The sequence below is a fragment of the Toxotes jaculatrix genome, chromosome 4 (genome assembly GCF_017976425.1).
Source record: "Toxotes jaculatrix isolate fToxJac2 chromosome 4, fToxJac2.pri, whole genome shotgun sequence".
NCBI lineage: Eukaryota > Metazoa > Chordata > Actinopteri > Toxotidae > Toxotes > Toxotes jaculatrix.
This window is the reverse complement of record NC_054397.1, coordinates 1623400-1639377: the sequence shown is the minus strand read 5'-3', so window position 1 is coordinate 1639377 and position 15978 is coordinate 1623400. Positions and strand designations below refer to the sequence as shown.

General features: G+C 43.3%; 2 protein-coding genes across 5 annotated transcripts; one reads left to right on the top strand and one right to left on the bottom strand.

The window, feature by feature from the left end:
* The first annotated feature begins 1625 nt into the window (after positions 1–1625).
* Positions 1626–6259, top strand: cdc6 (cell division cycle 6 homolog (S. cerevisiae)). The gene is made up of 12 exons (XM_041036359.1): positions 1626–1760; positions 2628–2925; positions 3198–3449; positions 3571–3770; positions 4022–4170; positions 4263–4369; positions 4464–4603; positions 4728–4828; positions 4938–5005; positions 5212–5390; positions 5589–5729; positions 5877–6259. The coding sequence occupies exons 2-12, from the start codon at positions 2640–2642 to the stop codon at positions 5967–5969; spliced, it is 1716 nt and encodes a 571-aa protein (XP_040892293.1). The 5' UTR covers positions 1626–1760; positions 2628–2639; the 3' UTR covers positions 5970–6259.
* A 2917-nt stretch (positions 6260–9176) lies between these two features.
* ccsapa (centriole, cilia and spindle-associated protein a) lies at positions 9177–15797 on the bottom strand. 4 transcript variants are annotated; one of them, XM_041035256.1, is made up of 5 exons: positions 15705–15797; positions 14373–14759; positions 13339–13703; positions 12813–12988; positions 9177–11796 (listed from the first exon to the last, which is right to left on the bottom strand). In XM_041035256.1, the coding sequence occupies exons 2-5, from the start codon at positions 14728–14730 to the stop codon at positions 11712–11714; spliced, it is 984 nt and encodes a 327-aa protein (XP_040891190.1). In that variant the 5' UTR covers positions 14731–14759; positions 15705–15797; the 3' UTR covers positions 9177–11711. The 4 variants fall into 4 exon arrangements, with proteins under 4 accessions (XP_040891190.1, XP_040891191.1, XP_040891192.1 ...); XM_041035257.1 differs by having other exon boundaries at positions 13339–13700; XM_041035258.1 differs by having other exon boundaries at positions 9177–12988.
* Between the last annotated feature and the right edge of the window lie 181 nt (positions 15798–15978).

Genomic DNA, 15978 nt, shown 5'->3' with positions numbered 1-15978 from the left:
TGAACTAGACCACTACAGATGTTCTACCAGTTTCTGCTGCAGCGTGGAGTGGAGGTGGGGTTGGGGCTTGGCATTGGTGCCAACACCTGAACAAGGTGTTGAGGAAGGTCAGCTCTGTGGTGTAGATGGAACTGGGCAGTGTGCAGGCAGTGACGGAGCACACTGTTTTTGTTTTTTTGCGTTGTTTCTTTGTTTAAATCTTTGTTTTCCTTACTTACGTCAGCATACTCTCTGTTTTTTCTTATCGTTTTCACAGAGATTTCTTTTATATAGCCACAGGCCTTGGGGCTGCCAGTCAGCTGTCAACTTGTACTTCTTTATTTTGCCTTTTTACTCGCTGCTGTAACATAACAATTGGGAGTATAGTATATCTATCTATTTAGTAGTTTATTAGCAGGTAGAATCTGTCAATAGGCCTTTAATGAATTAGTATACACTACAGGTTTGGAATACTGGATTCACATTAAATGAACTGTATTGATTTTGCTGACTTTTCATCCAGCACCATCATCATGTCAAACTTCTGCAGAACTTTACACATTCCTGTCAACTTCAGCTCAACTTTATTTTCAGTGTTATTTCACAAACGTCATCATAAGAAATGACATTCACATCTTTTCTTATGATGACCTGAGATCAGCCACATGAGCAAACTGAAAATGTTTTCTTCTTTTAAATGTCTTTTCCCTTTTGCTGGTGTTTCTTTCTTAAATGTTATTTATAATATTTTTACCAGGTTATACAGAATTTTAATATAAAACATAAAGTCTACCTGTAATTATGCTGTATTTATAAAAAGTAATGATTCTATAATAAATTTGCTTTTAAATTTATTGATCAATACTGCCATTGTTGTTGTTTATTATTACTGTTTCATTTAGAGTCAGTTCACCTAAAATGTGAAAAGCTATCTTTCACTTCACTTCCCATCAATCCGCACAGACAGTTTTGGTTTTATTTGTTCAGATTTCATGAGCTCCTCTCTGAGGTTTATCTCCACGAGACCGTTTCATTTGTACTGACAGCATCTAGTGGGTTATCTAAATCAGTGAAAATATCAGACCAAGTATATCGCTGTTTCCTACAACAACCAGACTTGTCAAAAACATATATATTTAATATTTGTATTTTATTGTGTCAGCTTGAAACCGAACAAGAACGTGCATAGCGAATCAAATCCCAAACAATCCATGAACCAATAAATGACACATCTTCATTGCACTTCATTTGATTGACCACTAGATGTCCTACTCGAGCACTGTGCCATTGAAGCCTCGGGTAATCAGAATCAGATCAGAATAACTTTATTAATCCCCGTAGGGAAATTCATGAACCATTTTTTGGAATCAGGTGTCGAAGCTTCAACAAAGCCTCGATCAGACATCACTAAGTACAAGTGTCTCATAACTGCACTTTATTAAATGTATTAAAGTTACCACTAAAGTTCCCGGGAGAATTATATTCCGCCAAAACAGCTCTCTGTTGAAACTCCCGCCATAGGCCTGAGGGTGGGCTTGGTATCAAGTGACGTCACATCCGTCGGAGCGAAGCCAATGAGAAGCGCAGACGCAGTTGCTGTGACCAATCAGAGAGCAGCGGCGGGTAACAGCTGCTCGATGAGGAGGCGGTGGAAGCGGTTTGGCGCAAGTTTGGCTTCAGTCTGCGGGGAAGACGGACGCACCGCGGGGCAGAGAGAGTTTGAAGACCCGAGAAAACGCTCCACTCTGAGCTGAGAAGACTTCATTCAACTTTCGAAACAGGTAAGTTTATAACCAACATGGTCATTTTAAGCGCGAAGAGCTGAAACAGTCGGAGTTCAGCCGCTGAGTCTCTGCTCCTCAGAGTCGGTTTGTTAGTTTAGCGTCAAAAATACAGCGATTAGCTCCTTTTTCATGTTATATGTCCACAAACCTTTACTGTCAGAATTATTCTGATGTTAACCCGATCCGTTTTAGATGAAACCAGAGCCGTGTTAACGTCGAAATGGGCTGTTTTCATGCAGACGGCGGCGTTTGGAGCTCCGCTGTCTTGGCGCCATTTGTCAGCCACACTGTATTGTTTCCGGTGGCGGCTCTTTAATGTTGATATAACATGCTGGAAACTCTTATTGATTATAAAGGCGTCTGGGTTTTGGACTTTTGATGGACCAAACAACTTGTTGATGAATTGCAGAAAGAATTGGCTGATTAACGACATGGAAACGCTTCAGTATCAGCGCCTGAATAACAGGGTTGATACCACAGTGATACTGGGAGCTGCAGGTCAGGGCTGTTCAATGTACTGGAAGTTAGAGTAGTCCAGCATGTTTCCAGTTAATGATATAAACCAGGAAAAAGCTGTGGATATTCAGCTGAAATGAACGTGTTTGTTTTATAATTGACTTTAAGGATTACTCAGTTATCAGTTTCTGTTCATGGCTGGTTGGTTTTTCTGCCAATAAACTGAACATTTCAGTGGTACATTCCTCATTTTGGTTAGCATATCGATGTAGTTTCTACACCAGAAAATGTCACAGACCTCTCAGATTACTTAGTGTGTTTTTAGCTCTTTGAGCTTCAGCCATGTTTCATATTGTCAGGGCAGTTTTTTATTTACCTTCAGTTCTGTTTCATTCCTTTCTGTTTCAGGTCGAACACAAAATGCCCAGCACACGCTCTCAGGGCCGGGATCAGCCCACGCTGCAGTTCCCCCGACGGAAATCCTGCAGAGTTTCCTCCCGCTCCAAGACGCCTCTGTCCCAGAGGTCTCCGGTCTCTTCACCCTCCAAGCCCGAACCTCAGCACCTCGCCTCGACCCTGAACCAGATTGGACCACTCTCACCAAGACGCCATGCAGGCCAGCCCACCCCTCTGTCGCCTAGACGTCCACCACCCTCCTCTCCCAGTCTCCAGCCACGGCTTCCCCTCAGTCCCAGGAAACGCACAGGTAAAAGGCTCCAGACTGAACGGGTGAACCACATGAGCGTCATGTCAGTGTGATGAATGAATTCAGATTTATCTGTTTATTGGGTGAGAAGTTACATGTCCACAAACAGTGAGGAACTGAAACGATGATCCTAAACAAGGAGGTGCATCCAGCTCCATAAATGCTGGATCCTACATTTCCCATAATGCCAATCAACAGAGTGTCACAGATAAGAGCGTCCCCATGTTGTCTTTATGGGGAGGATAAAAGAATTCTGTATTTTGTCTCTGAAGGTGACGACAACCGCTGTAACCTGCTGGGTTCCCCACCGAAGCAGAGCAAACCGACTCTGGCCTCGCCCCGAAAACTGGGCTTTGACGAGAACTCGCCGGTTTTAGCTCGCCGTCAGCTGGTCCCGTCCTCGCCGCGACAACAGCTCTCTCCCACTTCCACATCGTCCCCGAGACGACAGGAGACGCCAGCTGAAAGTCCGGCGCATCAGAAGTCTGAGAGGAAGCCGCCGGTCGTTCGTCTGTTTGCAGAAAGTGAGTCAAATCAGTTAAACTGTAAAGACAAAAGTCTGTTTTCCTGATTTTTTATTTTTCTGTTTCCTTTAATTAATCAAGGCACCACAAAAGCTTAATTGTCTTGCTGTTTCTCCTCCAGAGACGAGGTTTCAGAGCGTGAAGCAGGCGCTCCACACCGCCGTCCCCGAGCGGCTCCTGGCCAGGGAGGCCGAGCGGGCGTCCATCCGGTCTTTCCTGGAGGAGAAGGTGCTGCAGCGTCTCCCCGGCAGCCTCTACATCTCCGGAGCCCCGGGCACCGGCAAGACAGCCTGTCTCAGCTGTGTCCTGCAGGAGATGAAGGTGCTTTAATAATAGAAATTTGGGTTGGAGGGTATGTGGGGGGAATCTGTGGTCCTGGAAAATGCAGCTGTGTGGAGCTTTACTGCCACCCAGTGGAAGCTTTGAGTCACTGCAGAAAGGGGCATCATTGGACTGTTTGGGGTCCTGGTTTTGTTTAGCAGAGTTTGAGTGTCGTTTTAAAAAGAGAGAACGTTCCGGTGCAGCCTCGTTCTCTGTCAGTTAACCATCGTGCTTTGTCATTTCGTCGCCAGGCCGAGCTGACGTCCGTACAGACTGTGGTGGTGAACTGTATGAGTCTGAGGAGCTCCCACGCCATCTTCCCGCTGCTGGCTGACAAGCTGAAGGCATCCGGCGGGCAGAACGGTCTACAGAGACTCCTGACGGCCCCGGGGCCCGCTGTGTGAGTAAACCATTTAGGAACTTCTGAGAGTGTTTTACTTTGAACTAATGTAAAATAATGTCTCATCTAACTCATCTAACTTTCCTCCTCAGGCTTCTTGTCCTGGATGAGATGGACCAGCTGGACAGTAAAGCTCAGGACGTCCTCTACACCATCTTTGAATGGCCGTACCTGCCCAAGTCTCGCCTCTGCCTCATCGGTAAGAGCGCCGTCCTCCGGATCTTGAACATTACGCTGTGCTGTTCTTTTGACTTTTCTTCTAATCTTACAGTGTGTCCTGTTCTATTTTGCAGGTATTGCCAACGCTCTGGATCTGACTGACCGGATCCTGCCCAGGCTGCAGGCTCGCCCTCACTGTCGCCCCCTGCTGTTACACTTCCCTCCCTACAGCCGACAGGAGCTCACCGCCATCGTACAGGACAGACTCACACAGGTAAACGCACAAATTGGAACACAAGTCAAGTCAGAGGGAAAGATGGAGACAGAGAATATGGTAAAACAACGTGTGTGTGACTGTGATGATCTTTTATGATCGTGTGATTTGTGTTTCTCCTCAGGCGTCAGCTGACGGGATCCTCGACACCTCGGCGGTTCAGTTCTGTGCCAGGAAAGTGTCGGCGGTGTCAGGAGACGCCAGGAAAGCTCTGGACATCTGCAGGTAAATATTTCCCCCTGATCCAGTTCAGTCTCTGGGTTGTTTCTGCTGATCCACATTAGATTAGGTGCTGAATTTCTTTGGTGTTAAACTGCTTTTCTTTATTTTCCAGGAGAGCAATAGAAGTTGTGGAGTCTGATGAGAGAAAGAAAGCAGCCGATTCAAAAGCCGAAGCTAAAGGTGAGTAAAAGCTGTGAGCTGCAGTACTGTCAATAAAGATTCTTGTTTTGAAAGATGAATTTGAGCAGCATCACTGATTCTACTGTTGTTAGAGGTCATGTAGAATTTATTTGATTATCTTTGCCTTTAGAGCAGCAGCTGATTGGCTGATTTTAGTTTTGAGAAACATGAACACTGAAACTCTTCTTGTCCATGGGCTGGTTCAGCTTCCCGGGTCAGCCTTCCTCAGGTTGCGCGGGTGCTGTCGGAGGTGTACGGCGACCGGATGGCGTCTCAGAGCAGCGGCTCTGAGGGAGAGAGTTTCCCCCTGCAGCAGAAACTGCTCGTCTGCTGCCTCCTGCTGCTCATTCGCAACGGAAAGAGCAAAGAGATCGGCCTGGGAAAGGTGAGAGTGGGTCCTGAAAACTGATAGGATCAAAATGATCAATGCAGATCCACAAGGAAGTTTAAATGTCCTTTTAAACAACTGTAGTTGTAATTAGGTCCCATGTCAGTGCAAAGTGAATTTAAATCTGAAGCACAGCCCCAGTGTAAATTCATCATGTGTAACAGGGTTTGTGTATGTTTGCTGCTGTTGTTTCAGCTGCATGAGGTCTACAGTCGCCTGTGCGCTCAGAGGCAGGTGTCAGGAGTCGGTCAGGGCGAGTGTTTGTCTCTCTGCAGTCTGCTGGAGAGCCGAGGAATCTTCGCTCTGAAGAAAGCCAAAGAGGCTCGTCTCACCAAGGTACAGTCTCTGTCTCCACGTCGTCCCAGACGCTGCCGAGAGTCTGTCGTTCGATACAGTTCAGATCTTTTGTTCAGAGATTTCCAGGTTTTGGTCTGTTTATCAGGAAACTCATCTGAAGGTTAACGTTCTCGTCTCGACCTGCAGGTGTTTCTGAAGATCGAGGAGAAAGACGTGGAAAACGCTCTGAAGGATCGAACGCTGCTGGGCAGCATCCTGGCTGCAGGACTTCCCTCATGATCACTTATTTATTTTTTTATCTGATTTTTAATTTGAACATATGAACCAAGATTTTTCTCTGGTTTGTTTTTTATTCTCATTTTTGCTGAGAATTTGTACATTTTTCTGAAAATATCTACTAAAAAAATTTTTGTTTTAAACTTTTTTTCCTTTAATTTTTTTTTAGCTGGTGTTGATGCTCAGTTTTGAGTTGATGTACAATGTTGAACACTTCATTTTATGAAATGACAGCATTTGTTTCAGTTGAGATTTGAAACATTTCCATTTTTATGCTGTAAATAAACAAATGTACAGAGGTTTTAATCGGCTCTCCTTCTTATTTCTGCCGCAGACTCTGATCTGAGCTCAGACTGTGAACAGCCTGGTGCTGAATCTGTTGTTTCTGAGCAGAGGAGACATTTCTTTCTATTAACAAATGATTTTATTGCTTCGCAATATCAGTGTTAATGTGAAACATCCCAGCATTGGCAGATACTGATGGAAATTTATTGTACTTTTATTGGTGCGTTGCCACCTCTGTGGTCTGTGAATGCAGAGCCAATCATGAACACAGTGCGGTTACCAGAGCTTCTGTTTGTCAAAATACCACAAGATAAATTTTGGAATTCAGATAAGAATTTATCAAATTTATTTGGAGTTGGAAAATAAAGTCTGGTCCACGTCAGAAGTCTGTGAAGAGCAGATCCTCAGTGGCTGCAGGACAGAAATAAAAATTTAGAATAATACATTAACCAAAACAGTAGTTTTAGTCTGATATTTGTATCTGAACATTTGACAGGAAGTTCACCTTTTCTTCTTTTGTGTTTGCAGCCTGATAAATCGTAAACTGTAAAACGTATAATGATGTATTTTCTTGCAGCGGAGCTCACCACACGGCTTCTTTCAAACTCACTGAAACAAACAGGGAAACTCCTGATTTCACTACACGTCATTTAGAGGAGCGCCATCTTACCCCGCCCCCTCCTGCCCAGACTCAGTCGAAGCTCTCGCGGTGTTTGCAGGTTGAGTACGCAGAGTCTGCGCGTGAACGAGCGCATCATCATCGAAGCCTATCAGGTCCGTCAGTGCGCATTCACCTGTTTATTACCTGCGCTAACTAAGGGGCGAGTTGTATGTTTCAGCAGTGAGGATCACTTCCGCGTTCAAAAAGCTGGAGTTCCTCGGCTGCCGCTCCAGAAGTGAGCAATTCTCCTCTGACCCCCATGTTAAAATAGAATACAGCCTAAAAACACTTATTTACTAGGCTTAAAATTCTTACATAAATTGGGCTCCATAGACAGGCACTGGCAGTTAGCTCTTTGCTAAAGCATCGGCTGGGCTAGGCGGCTACATCCAGAGGCCTCCGGCTACCTCCAGTGGTTGACAGGGTCAGCAGTGTCCGTGTTTGTTTGCCAATGTTCGGATAGGTTTCTGTGACAGTATGGCTTGTTGTAGTGTAGACTGTACTAACCGACCGTCGAAGGAGTCTGTGTTGCAGTTTTTTCGGTAAGTAAATTTCTCACTATTTTACCTGGATGTTAGCACTAATTAGCATGTATTAGCATATTTTGCCGCTGGCTTATGACTTAATTGCCGATTTCTGGTCGCTGCTGATACAGATAGAGGAGCAGCTAATGTTAGGAACGCTGCTGTGGTGTGTTCCGTGCTCTCAGAGTCCGTTTATTGCGGGAATACTAGGCTACAATTTTATTTCGTCTCATTTTTCTGTTTAAAAAGTCCGACATTACATGGACAGAGCAGCTCCGTCAGTCAGCGGCTGCTGTTGTTTGTGTGTGTGAGGCACACAAAATGTATGGTCACATTTTCTGTAGTTTTGTTTACATTTTTTTATAGTGTATACAAAATATTTTTTTATTCATGATTGTACTTTGGGTGTATTATTTCTGTGAGGAAAACCCTTGAATGTGAGCAGTAAGGGTTAATTATGGCTTCCTGGCGAGCCCTCTCTGCAATGCAGTTGCATATCAGTATCGCCAGTAGGAGGCAGTGTGGCGCTGTGCTTTTTCCAGCGGACTCTCGCTTCCTCTTTCAGCAGAGCTGCATTGAACTGAAGCACCTGTCGCCTGTCTCGTTCTTTTCTCCTGTTTTCTACATGTTTGTTTCATTGAAATGAACATAATGTGCAAATATGGTCCTGATTTTGGCTCCAGCACATTTCATTTTTGGGTAAAAGTGAGATTTTATTGGTGTAATAGCTTGTTTCGGTTACTTTGCAAGTCTTCAGCTCATACATCCTTTCTAAATTGACATGCAGTTGTCATTATTGACAGTTTTTTTTTTACAGCATTGTGAACTAAATGTAAATACAGCTCAGTTTAAATGCTGAATAAGGACATTAATACAGTGGCAGACTGGTTGAACTCCATTATTTTTTTTATTGTAAAGGAAGACTGTGATTTACTTTAGAGGAAAAAGAGGATTGTAACCAGGTTAGGTATTTTGTTTTATTTTTGATATTGTGAATTTTTGTATGGACAGTAAGTATATTTTGCATGTTGGCAAATAAATTCAACAGAGCGAGGCTGCGTTAAACTGAAGCACCTGTCGTCTGTCAGCTGAAGATGAGAGATAGCAAGATATAGATATAAATAGATATAAATGTATAATTATAACGTGTATGTATACAATTGTGTATATGTGAAAGCTGGTGCAACGAAATCTCGTTCCTTATACGTGAACGTAAAAGTGAATGACAGTAAAGTCTCTGAATCTGAATCTGAAAGTCACCGGTGATTAGATTTGACCATAATCACTGATTCGGCTGCTGCCTGTCAGGTAGAAATACTAAACCTTTACGTTTTTAAAAGCACATTGACTTTATTGGGTAGTGACAGGGAGCTGACACTATGGCTGCATATTTTAAGCTGTTCTTTTAAAACCAGGTAAACACAGTGCTCAGGTGCATCATCCCTGAGGATCAGCAGGTCTGTGGGCTGACACTGTTCACCTGAGCAGCCTCTCTGATCGGATTAAAGGGTTAACAGCCTTACTGCAGCCCAGGCCGGACATTAGTTTTTCAGTGTATCCTCACTGAATGAATCACTCACCAATAAAACACTCCCAGGTACTTAAAGGTGGAAAATAGCAGAGTAACAGCTGTGCATTTTACATGGATCGAATAAAATTCTGATTTAATCCCATTTTCAAATACTTTCAAGCCAGAACGACACAAGTACAAACTATTCAAATATGATTTATTCACGGCAACGCCTTAAAGTGGATGAAAATATATATATTACTGTGCATGTTTTCAAATACAAATACAGTGACCAAAAATGTAAACATCAATGGATGGAAAATGTGATTAAATATTCAGATGTATTCATTTAATCTTCTGCCAAGAAACCACACTGGGAAATAAATTCAAAGCTTTAGCAGAGATACACCAAACAAACACTTTCTCCAGCACAAACTCCTTATATGCAAAAGCTTATATTTTTTTGTTTGTTTTATCTTAAATACGAGATTTTTCATTATTCCACTGTCAGATTAACTCATCAGTAACAGTTCAACCAGTTTGTCTGATTGTTCAGATTCTCAGAAACCAACTCATCAGGTACCAAAACAAAGATAAACACAACAACTTGTGTATAAATACGTGAGAAACATTTTCTGATGCGTGGTAACAGGGATTTTCTTTAATCTGTCTAAACATTTAAAAATCAAAAATCATTTTCCAAAGTTTGTCATTGATGTTTTCCAAACTATAAACGGTTCACTTGTCTCCTGTTGTACTGACTTTTTCAGAAACATAAAAACCTTTTTCACTGTGTGTTTGTTTGGAAACAGGAGGTCACGGAGTTAAACGCGAAAACCTCTTCAAACTTCAGAACTTTTAACATCACCGCTGTAAATTCTATCTGAAGCTTAAACAGAGGATCAGTGCCTGTAAACCGTTTTATGTCAGCAGGAATCATTAACATTTTCTTCTGAATAATCTGTTTTGCAGCTCTGACTTCACCTTCACCTGCTGACAGTCGATTTATTTATTTATTTTTACAGTAAATGTTGACAAATCAAATCATGCTGAAGACATTAAAGCCACAAACATTTCTGATGTTTAAAACAAAAGCAAAAAAAGTGAAAATACTTGAGATTTTCTGTGTTTTCATTCTTGATTCTTCATGAGAAAAGCTGAGTAAAGTCACATCAACACAAACAGAAACACAACCTGAAACATGTAACAGCACCGTGTTGTTTCAGACTGGACTCACAAATGACCTGACGTCACAGAAACAAACTTCTGGATGTGACTCGTGAAAATAAAAAGCAAACAAAAGTAGTAAACAAACAGAAATAAACAGCTTTGCAGTTCTGCACATTCAGCGTGAGGAGGTTGAGCCGGTGTGAGATCAAAAAACATTCTCAGTGAATTTATATGCATTTAGTTTGAAAAGTATAATCACAAAATGTGCGTTAGTCGTGATCATTAGCCCTCAGTCACTGGATGCAACCAGCGACGTCAACATGTATTTACAGTCTTCAGTTACTCTGACAAACGATCAACGTTTCTTCACTACGACACTTAACACCCAGAGTTTTCACTTTTCTTCACAGTCAGTTTGATTTGATGCAAACAGATAAAGTTTAAAATATAAACGTCCACGATCGACACACAGAGTGGTGAAAATACACAGAGGTGGTTCGCTCTTAAAATCTAAAACTACTAAAATGTTCTCTTTCCCTTTTTTCCTGTTTAGCATCATCACTGGGTTTTAACAGCAAACGTTAAAGAGGAAACTGGAAACTCAGTCCGGGTTTTTTTGCAGGTACGTGTGATAACGTTTTTATTTTCGGGTCAATAATTCACCAATAATTTTCTTTTCTGAAAATGATGAGTGATGAGTTCTGTGTAGCTCCGTTTACAACAAGTAAATATTTGTTCATTATTTATCTACAGTATCACTGGAACCTTTAGTCTTCATAGATTTTAAAGTGTGTGCTTTAGAGCTGCAACGATAACTTGATTAACTGATCAGACAATATAAAATCATCGTTTTAGCCATTTTTTTATGACATCAAATATTTTTAGTTTGCAGCTTCTGAAATGTAAAGATTTGATGCTTCTTCACATATGAAAGTAAACTGAGTATCTTCAGTGTTTAACCATTTTCTGGCATTTTGAAAAAAAAAAAAAAGACTCCATGGGTTATTTATCTTCTGGAATTAAGTAACTGTAAATGTGCCAACTCAACATTATCTTTATTTTTTTTAAATTACTCTTTCCAGAAAATTAGCAGGAAATTCCAGACCCAGACGTTCGAACACACTGATTTCTATACAAACATTATCATTTTTATCAGATATGATGAAAACTTTGAATCAAGTCGTTACTGTTGCATCATAATAATAATAATAATAATAATAATAATAATCCCAAGACGCTGAATTAAGAGAAATAAGGTTTGTGTTTAGCACTGCAGTGAACAGAAAAGCACCGTGTTAGCATGGCAGGTTATTTTTTCAGTAAAGTTAACGAGTGAAAACCTGATTAAATGCCAAATAAACTCTGAGACATCAACGTCTAACAGTCCACTGATTTAAATTAAGTGCATTTAATTTATTAAAACAGAGATGATTATAAAGCTAGCACATCTTAAATATAGTTTTTAACTCTGAAAATACCTTAAATACTAATCTTATTAGATAAATCTTGTGTTTCTATATTTCTGTTAAACCACCCATTAGTAGTTTTTTTTTCTCATCTAAACTCGAGTCCTTAAATTCCAAAATACTCAAATATCAAAAATATTCTCCATATATCTCCAATATTTTGGTCCTTTCTGCTGCCTCTGGTTCAAACACTGAGTTATAATCACACAGCTGCCTTTGAGAGAGAGAAACGAAAGAAGATTAACAGCTAAACGAAAGCACAGCAGCGAGTCTGAAGACTTTCCTGCTCAGAAATGAGATACATTCAAAAAGTGATCTGGGTGTGATATTTCTTTTTTATATATAAAAGATTATAAAGAGTTAATTCTCTGATGTTTCTTCGTTGTCAAACTGCAAAAAAAAACCTTGTACAGAAACAGAGAACCAGAGAGAAACATTTGAGTCCATCACATCTGATCAAACCTGTTCTTCCAGGTTAAATCTGCTGTCGGTGTAAAAACACACATCTGGATAATAAACCATTAACGTCCATTATTAAATGATAACAGTCGCGTTTGAAGGATCCAGGTTTTTGTTTGTTGCAGAACAAGACGTAACGAGTGGCAGAGTTAAATCAGCTCGTCGGGGAACAAAGAGTCAAAGTCATGTTCATGTGTTTGCATAGATGATGTTAGCATGTTGGTGCGTTTCTAATTTCAGAAGAGGCATCACACTCAAACTACCAGCCACAAAAGTGTCCATAACAACTACAAGTCCCAGACAGCACTGCGGTAAGAAACAGCCAATCACACGCTTAGAATGGGTCTCATTTTAAATGTGATGGGCTCAAGTTCGAGGCTGAGCTTTACAGAATAATTTCAGGAAATAAATTTTGATTTGAATTCAGCCACAGAGGAGACGGAGCCTCCTGAAGGCAGCACGGCCGATTAATAATCATATTGATACTGATTATACTGATCTTCTGTCTCAGTATTGAGGTTAAACTGAAATTTGTTTTGAGAAAAGTTAAATTCTACATAAAAAACTTTGCCCACTTCTTCACGTCATTGTTCTGTGTTATTTTGGAAGGAGACAGGACAGCGAGCAGAGCGTCAGTATGATGGACTGTAATGAGACAAAATGGTTCTCGGTTTCTTTGTTACTGAACAGACGAACTCGGCCACCGTCTGATATTCACTCTCCAATAAGGAAACATGGTTTTCAGGCATCGTGGGCGGATCCTGCCTCTACCTCAGCCGGGCGGAGAAGCAACGCATGTACTCCGTCATCCAGCGGTCGTCCACCACCGTCAACTGCGACCGCCTCACCTTCTCCAGGTCGGCCGACCGGGCCCGCCGCCGGTCCAGGTTGGAGCTCCGTTTGTCGGACTCCCGCCGGGTCTGAACGCAGGCGTCGGACGTGTGGCTCTGAGAGGAGAAACCAGAGAGAGGAGTTTCCGAAAAGCACACCAGGTGTTTTATTATTCATGTTTGCAGAGTGTTTGGTGACACGGCTTCACTTCTCTGGTGTCCTGTGAACGAGGCCGAGCTGCTCTGAAGGTTTCAAACTGTTCTGACTTTTTACATTTTACATCCTGGACCTGGACTCACATGTACTGGACAAACACGTGTACAGGTCAGGGAGGAGGAAAGTGTTCATCTCACAGTTTCATTTAAAAAAAAAAAAAGCTGCACTTTGAAGAAACCTCTGGAACATCTGTACAACAAAGAACACTGAGACAGCAGCTTTTAAAAAGCACAGGGTCTTAAACACTCACATCACTGGGCATCCTCCTGACCTCCGTCTGTCTCTCGGTCCAGTCCAGTCGGCTGGACGGTCTCCGGTTCTCCTTGGTGCTGATCGGTGGTTGGCTCTTTGCTCTTGGTGGTTTGCGGACGACAGCTGGTTTGCCGTCATGGGAACTTTCTGGTTCTCCTGGCTGAGAGCGGGGGTTGTGGTGGCGGCGGCGGCGACGCCATCTCGGTACTGCGTTCACCGGCTCCACCACCGGCTCCCCGTCAGACGACGGTGTGTCAGCCGGCCCGTCGTCTGTCGCTGTGTCGTCTGAGGGTCCGCTGGTGTTCGGACCTGCCGTCACCGAACCCCCGCTGACTTCGTTCACACCGTTTTCTACAACCGCTGCTTTAGAGGAGACAAACAGGAAATGCTGCAGGTTAGAGTCACTGCGGCAGAAAGGACGCAGTGTCTCCCATCATCATACTTTGTGAACACATTAGGAAAAGATCTGTCAATGGTCAGCATGAGCAGGGGGAACAATCACAGCAAGGAAAGCCTGAAAAACTGTAAACCGGTTTTTCAGTAAACCATGTTAAATATACTTAATATAGGTCCTGGTGAAAATTTGTGCTGGTGATCTGGTGTCCGGACTCTCTGGAAATGTTAGAGGATGACAGACAATAGGTCCTTTATATCTGAGCTCAGTGTCTGAGCTCCTCACAGTCCCCATCTGATCACCGAACCTTCAGTCCTAATATTTTTAGCATCAGTGCCTCCTGAGGTAAAGCAGCCTCTGGCCCTCATACTGTCAGAGTGATGCTCACAGAGCACAAAGAAACTCCCCCAGAGGATCTGTTTATTCCAGCATTCACCTGGAACCCAGACAGAACACAGAGGAAATACAGGAACTGGTGCGAACAGGACAGTTTTTAAATTCCCTTCAACTAAAGTACAGACCGGGTGAGATCAGGGTCTCAGGTATTTGGTCTACACATTGCTTTGATTGACAGACACGTATCAGCGCTGAAAGTCAGTGAAGCCGTCTCCAGCCTCACCTGTGTTCGGTTTCCTCACCTGTGGTCGGTGCAGCGTCTACAACTGCGGCCTCTCCCGCTCCTTCCTCTGCCTCCTTCTCCTTCGGTCCAGGACTGATCTTCAGCTCCCACAGCCTCTGCTTCACCTCGTCAGACGGTGGCGGCGGCGGTGGGAGCGACAGAGGGGCGACTTTGTTCCGGGTCAGCCTGGGCGTGGACCAGCCGCTGGAGTCGGAGCCGCAGTCCCAGCCGTCCCAGAACCAGGGCTTGTGGGAATGCTCCATCACGCGCCGGGTCAGTCGGTACTTCAGAGAGTCCTCGTAGCATTTGGAAAACGTCTCCCATTTGGGATCTTTGAACTTCTTCATATACTCCGTCCGGATTTTCTTGGTCACCATGGTTCCGGTTATTGCTCGTGTCTCGTCCTCTGGGGAAAAACAGAGGAGGGAACAAAACAGTGACATTAGCAAAATTAAAAATGGAGCTGCGAGTGCTCAGCAGGACTGCCCCACACTGCCTGTCTTCACACACGCTGTGAGCGCCCTGATTCTACCTCTGCAAAGCATTTTTTGCATACTGCAACACTAAGCTAAATACTACAGCAAAAGCTGGACTTCACAAAACATTGACTTACACTAATTGCAGCACCTGACGTGCTTCTGACAGGTGTGGTTTACCTGTACGCCCCGCCCCCCTCCCCCTCCCCTCCACAACAGATTACACTGAGAGCAGAGGATTGAGGAGGATCATTGTAGTCTTACCACCGACTGCTCTACTACAACTACTACTCATACTGCACGACCAATAACACAGGATCTATTTCGGTCAGGAGTCCATCCGCCTACACACGTATTTCTTTTTATTTATTTATTTGTTTTTATCTAAATACCTGTTGTCTTTGGAGAAAATAAACTACATTAATTATTCATTTTTCTGAGCCGGCCTACATCTAATCCGCGGGAACGAACCTGGCATGATATTTATTTTTAAAATTCCTGTCAATGAAACTGACTGATTGTTGCGGATTCACTGATTCCTGCACATGAAGCACAGATATGTGTGGAAGGCTCCAGTTTCCCGGTCACACCCCCAAACGTCGTCTTTTTGAGATTTCGGCCTCTGAACACACCCGGGACGAACATCGGAAAGCTTGTCCGTGTCAGCTGAAGGTGAAAAAATACGCCACAAAGTGTGTAAATAACCGAGTAACCGTGTGAGAACAGGCTCCAGCCATGTTCACAGCCGCTACCCTCACCTGCCCGCCCCGCTCAGCCCCGCTCCTAAACACGGTGAGGTCTAAAATACTGAGGCTTAACGGCTCCGGACTGGTTCGGTGTTGGAGTCGGACACGCGTGTGTGTGTGTGTACTCACCCAGACCTAATTCCAGAGGGGTCCGGTGTGATCTACGGTCCAGTCTGTCGCCGGTGAACCGCGGTCAGACGACGAGCATCGCTCCGTTTCTCAGACTGACGAACACCGAGAGCGGAGCTAGCTAAAACGCAGCACACTGCTTCCGGCTGAGACCTTCAGAATAAAATTGTTTTTGGTTTTGTAAATTTAATAAAAAATCAATAACTCGTTACCAAAGTACTCACGCTCGTTTATGTGACACTCCATTTTGTGGATATGTGCGTCCTCTCTCCTT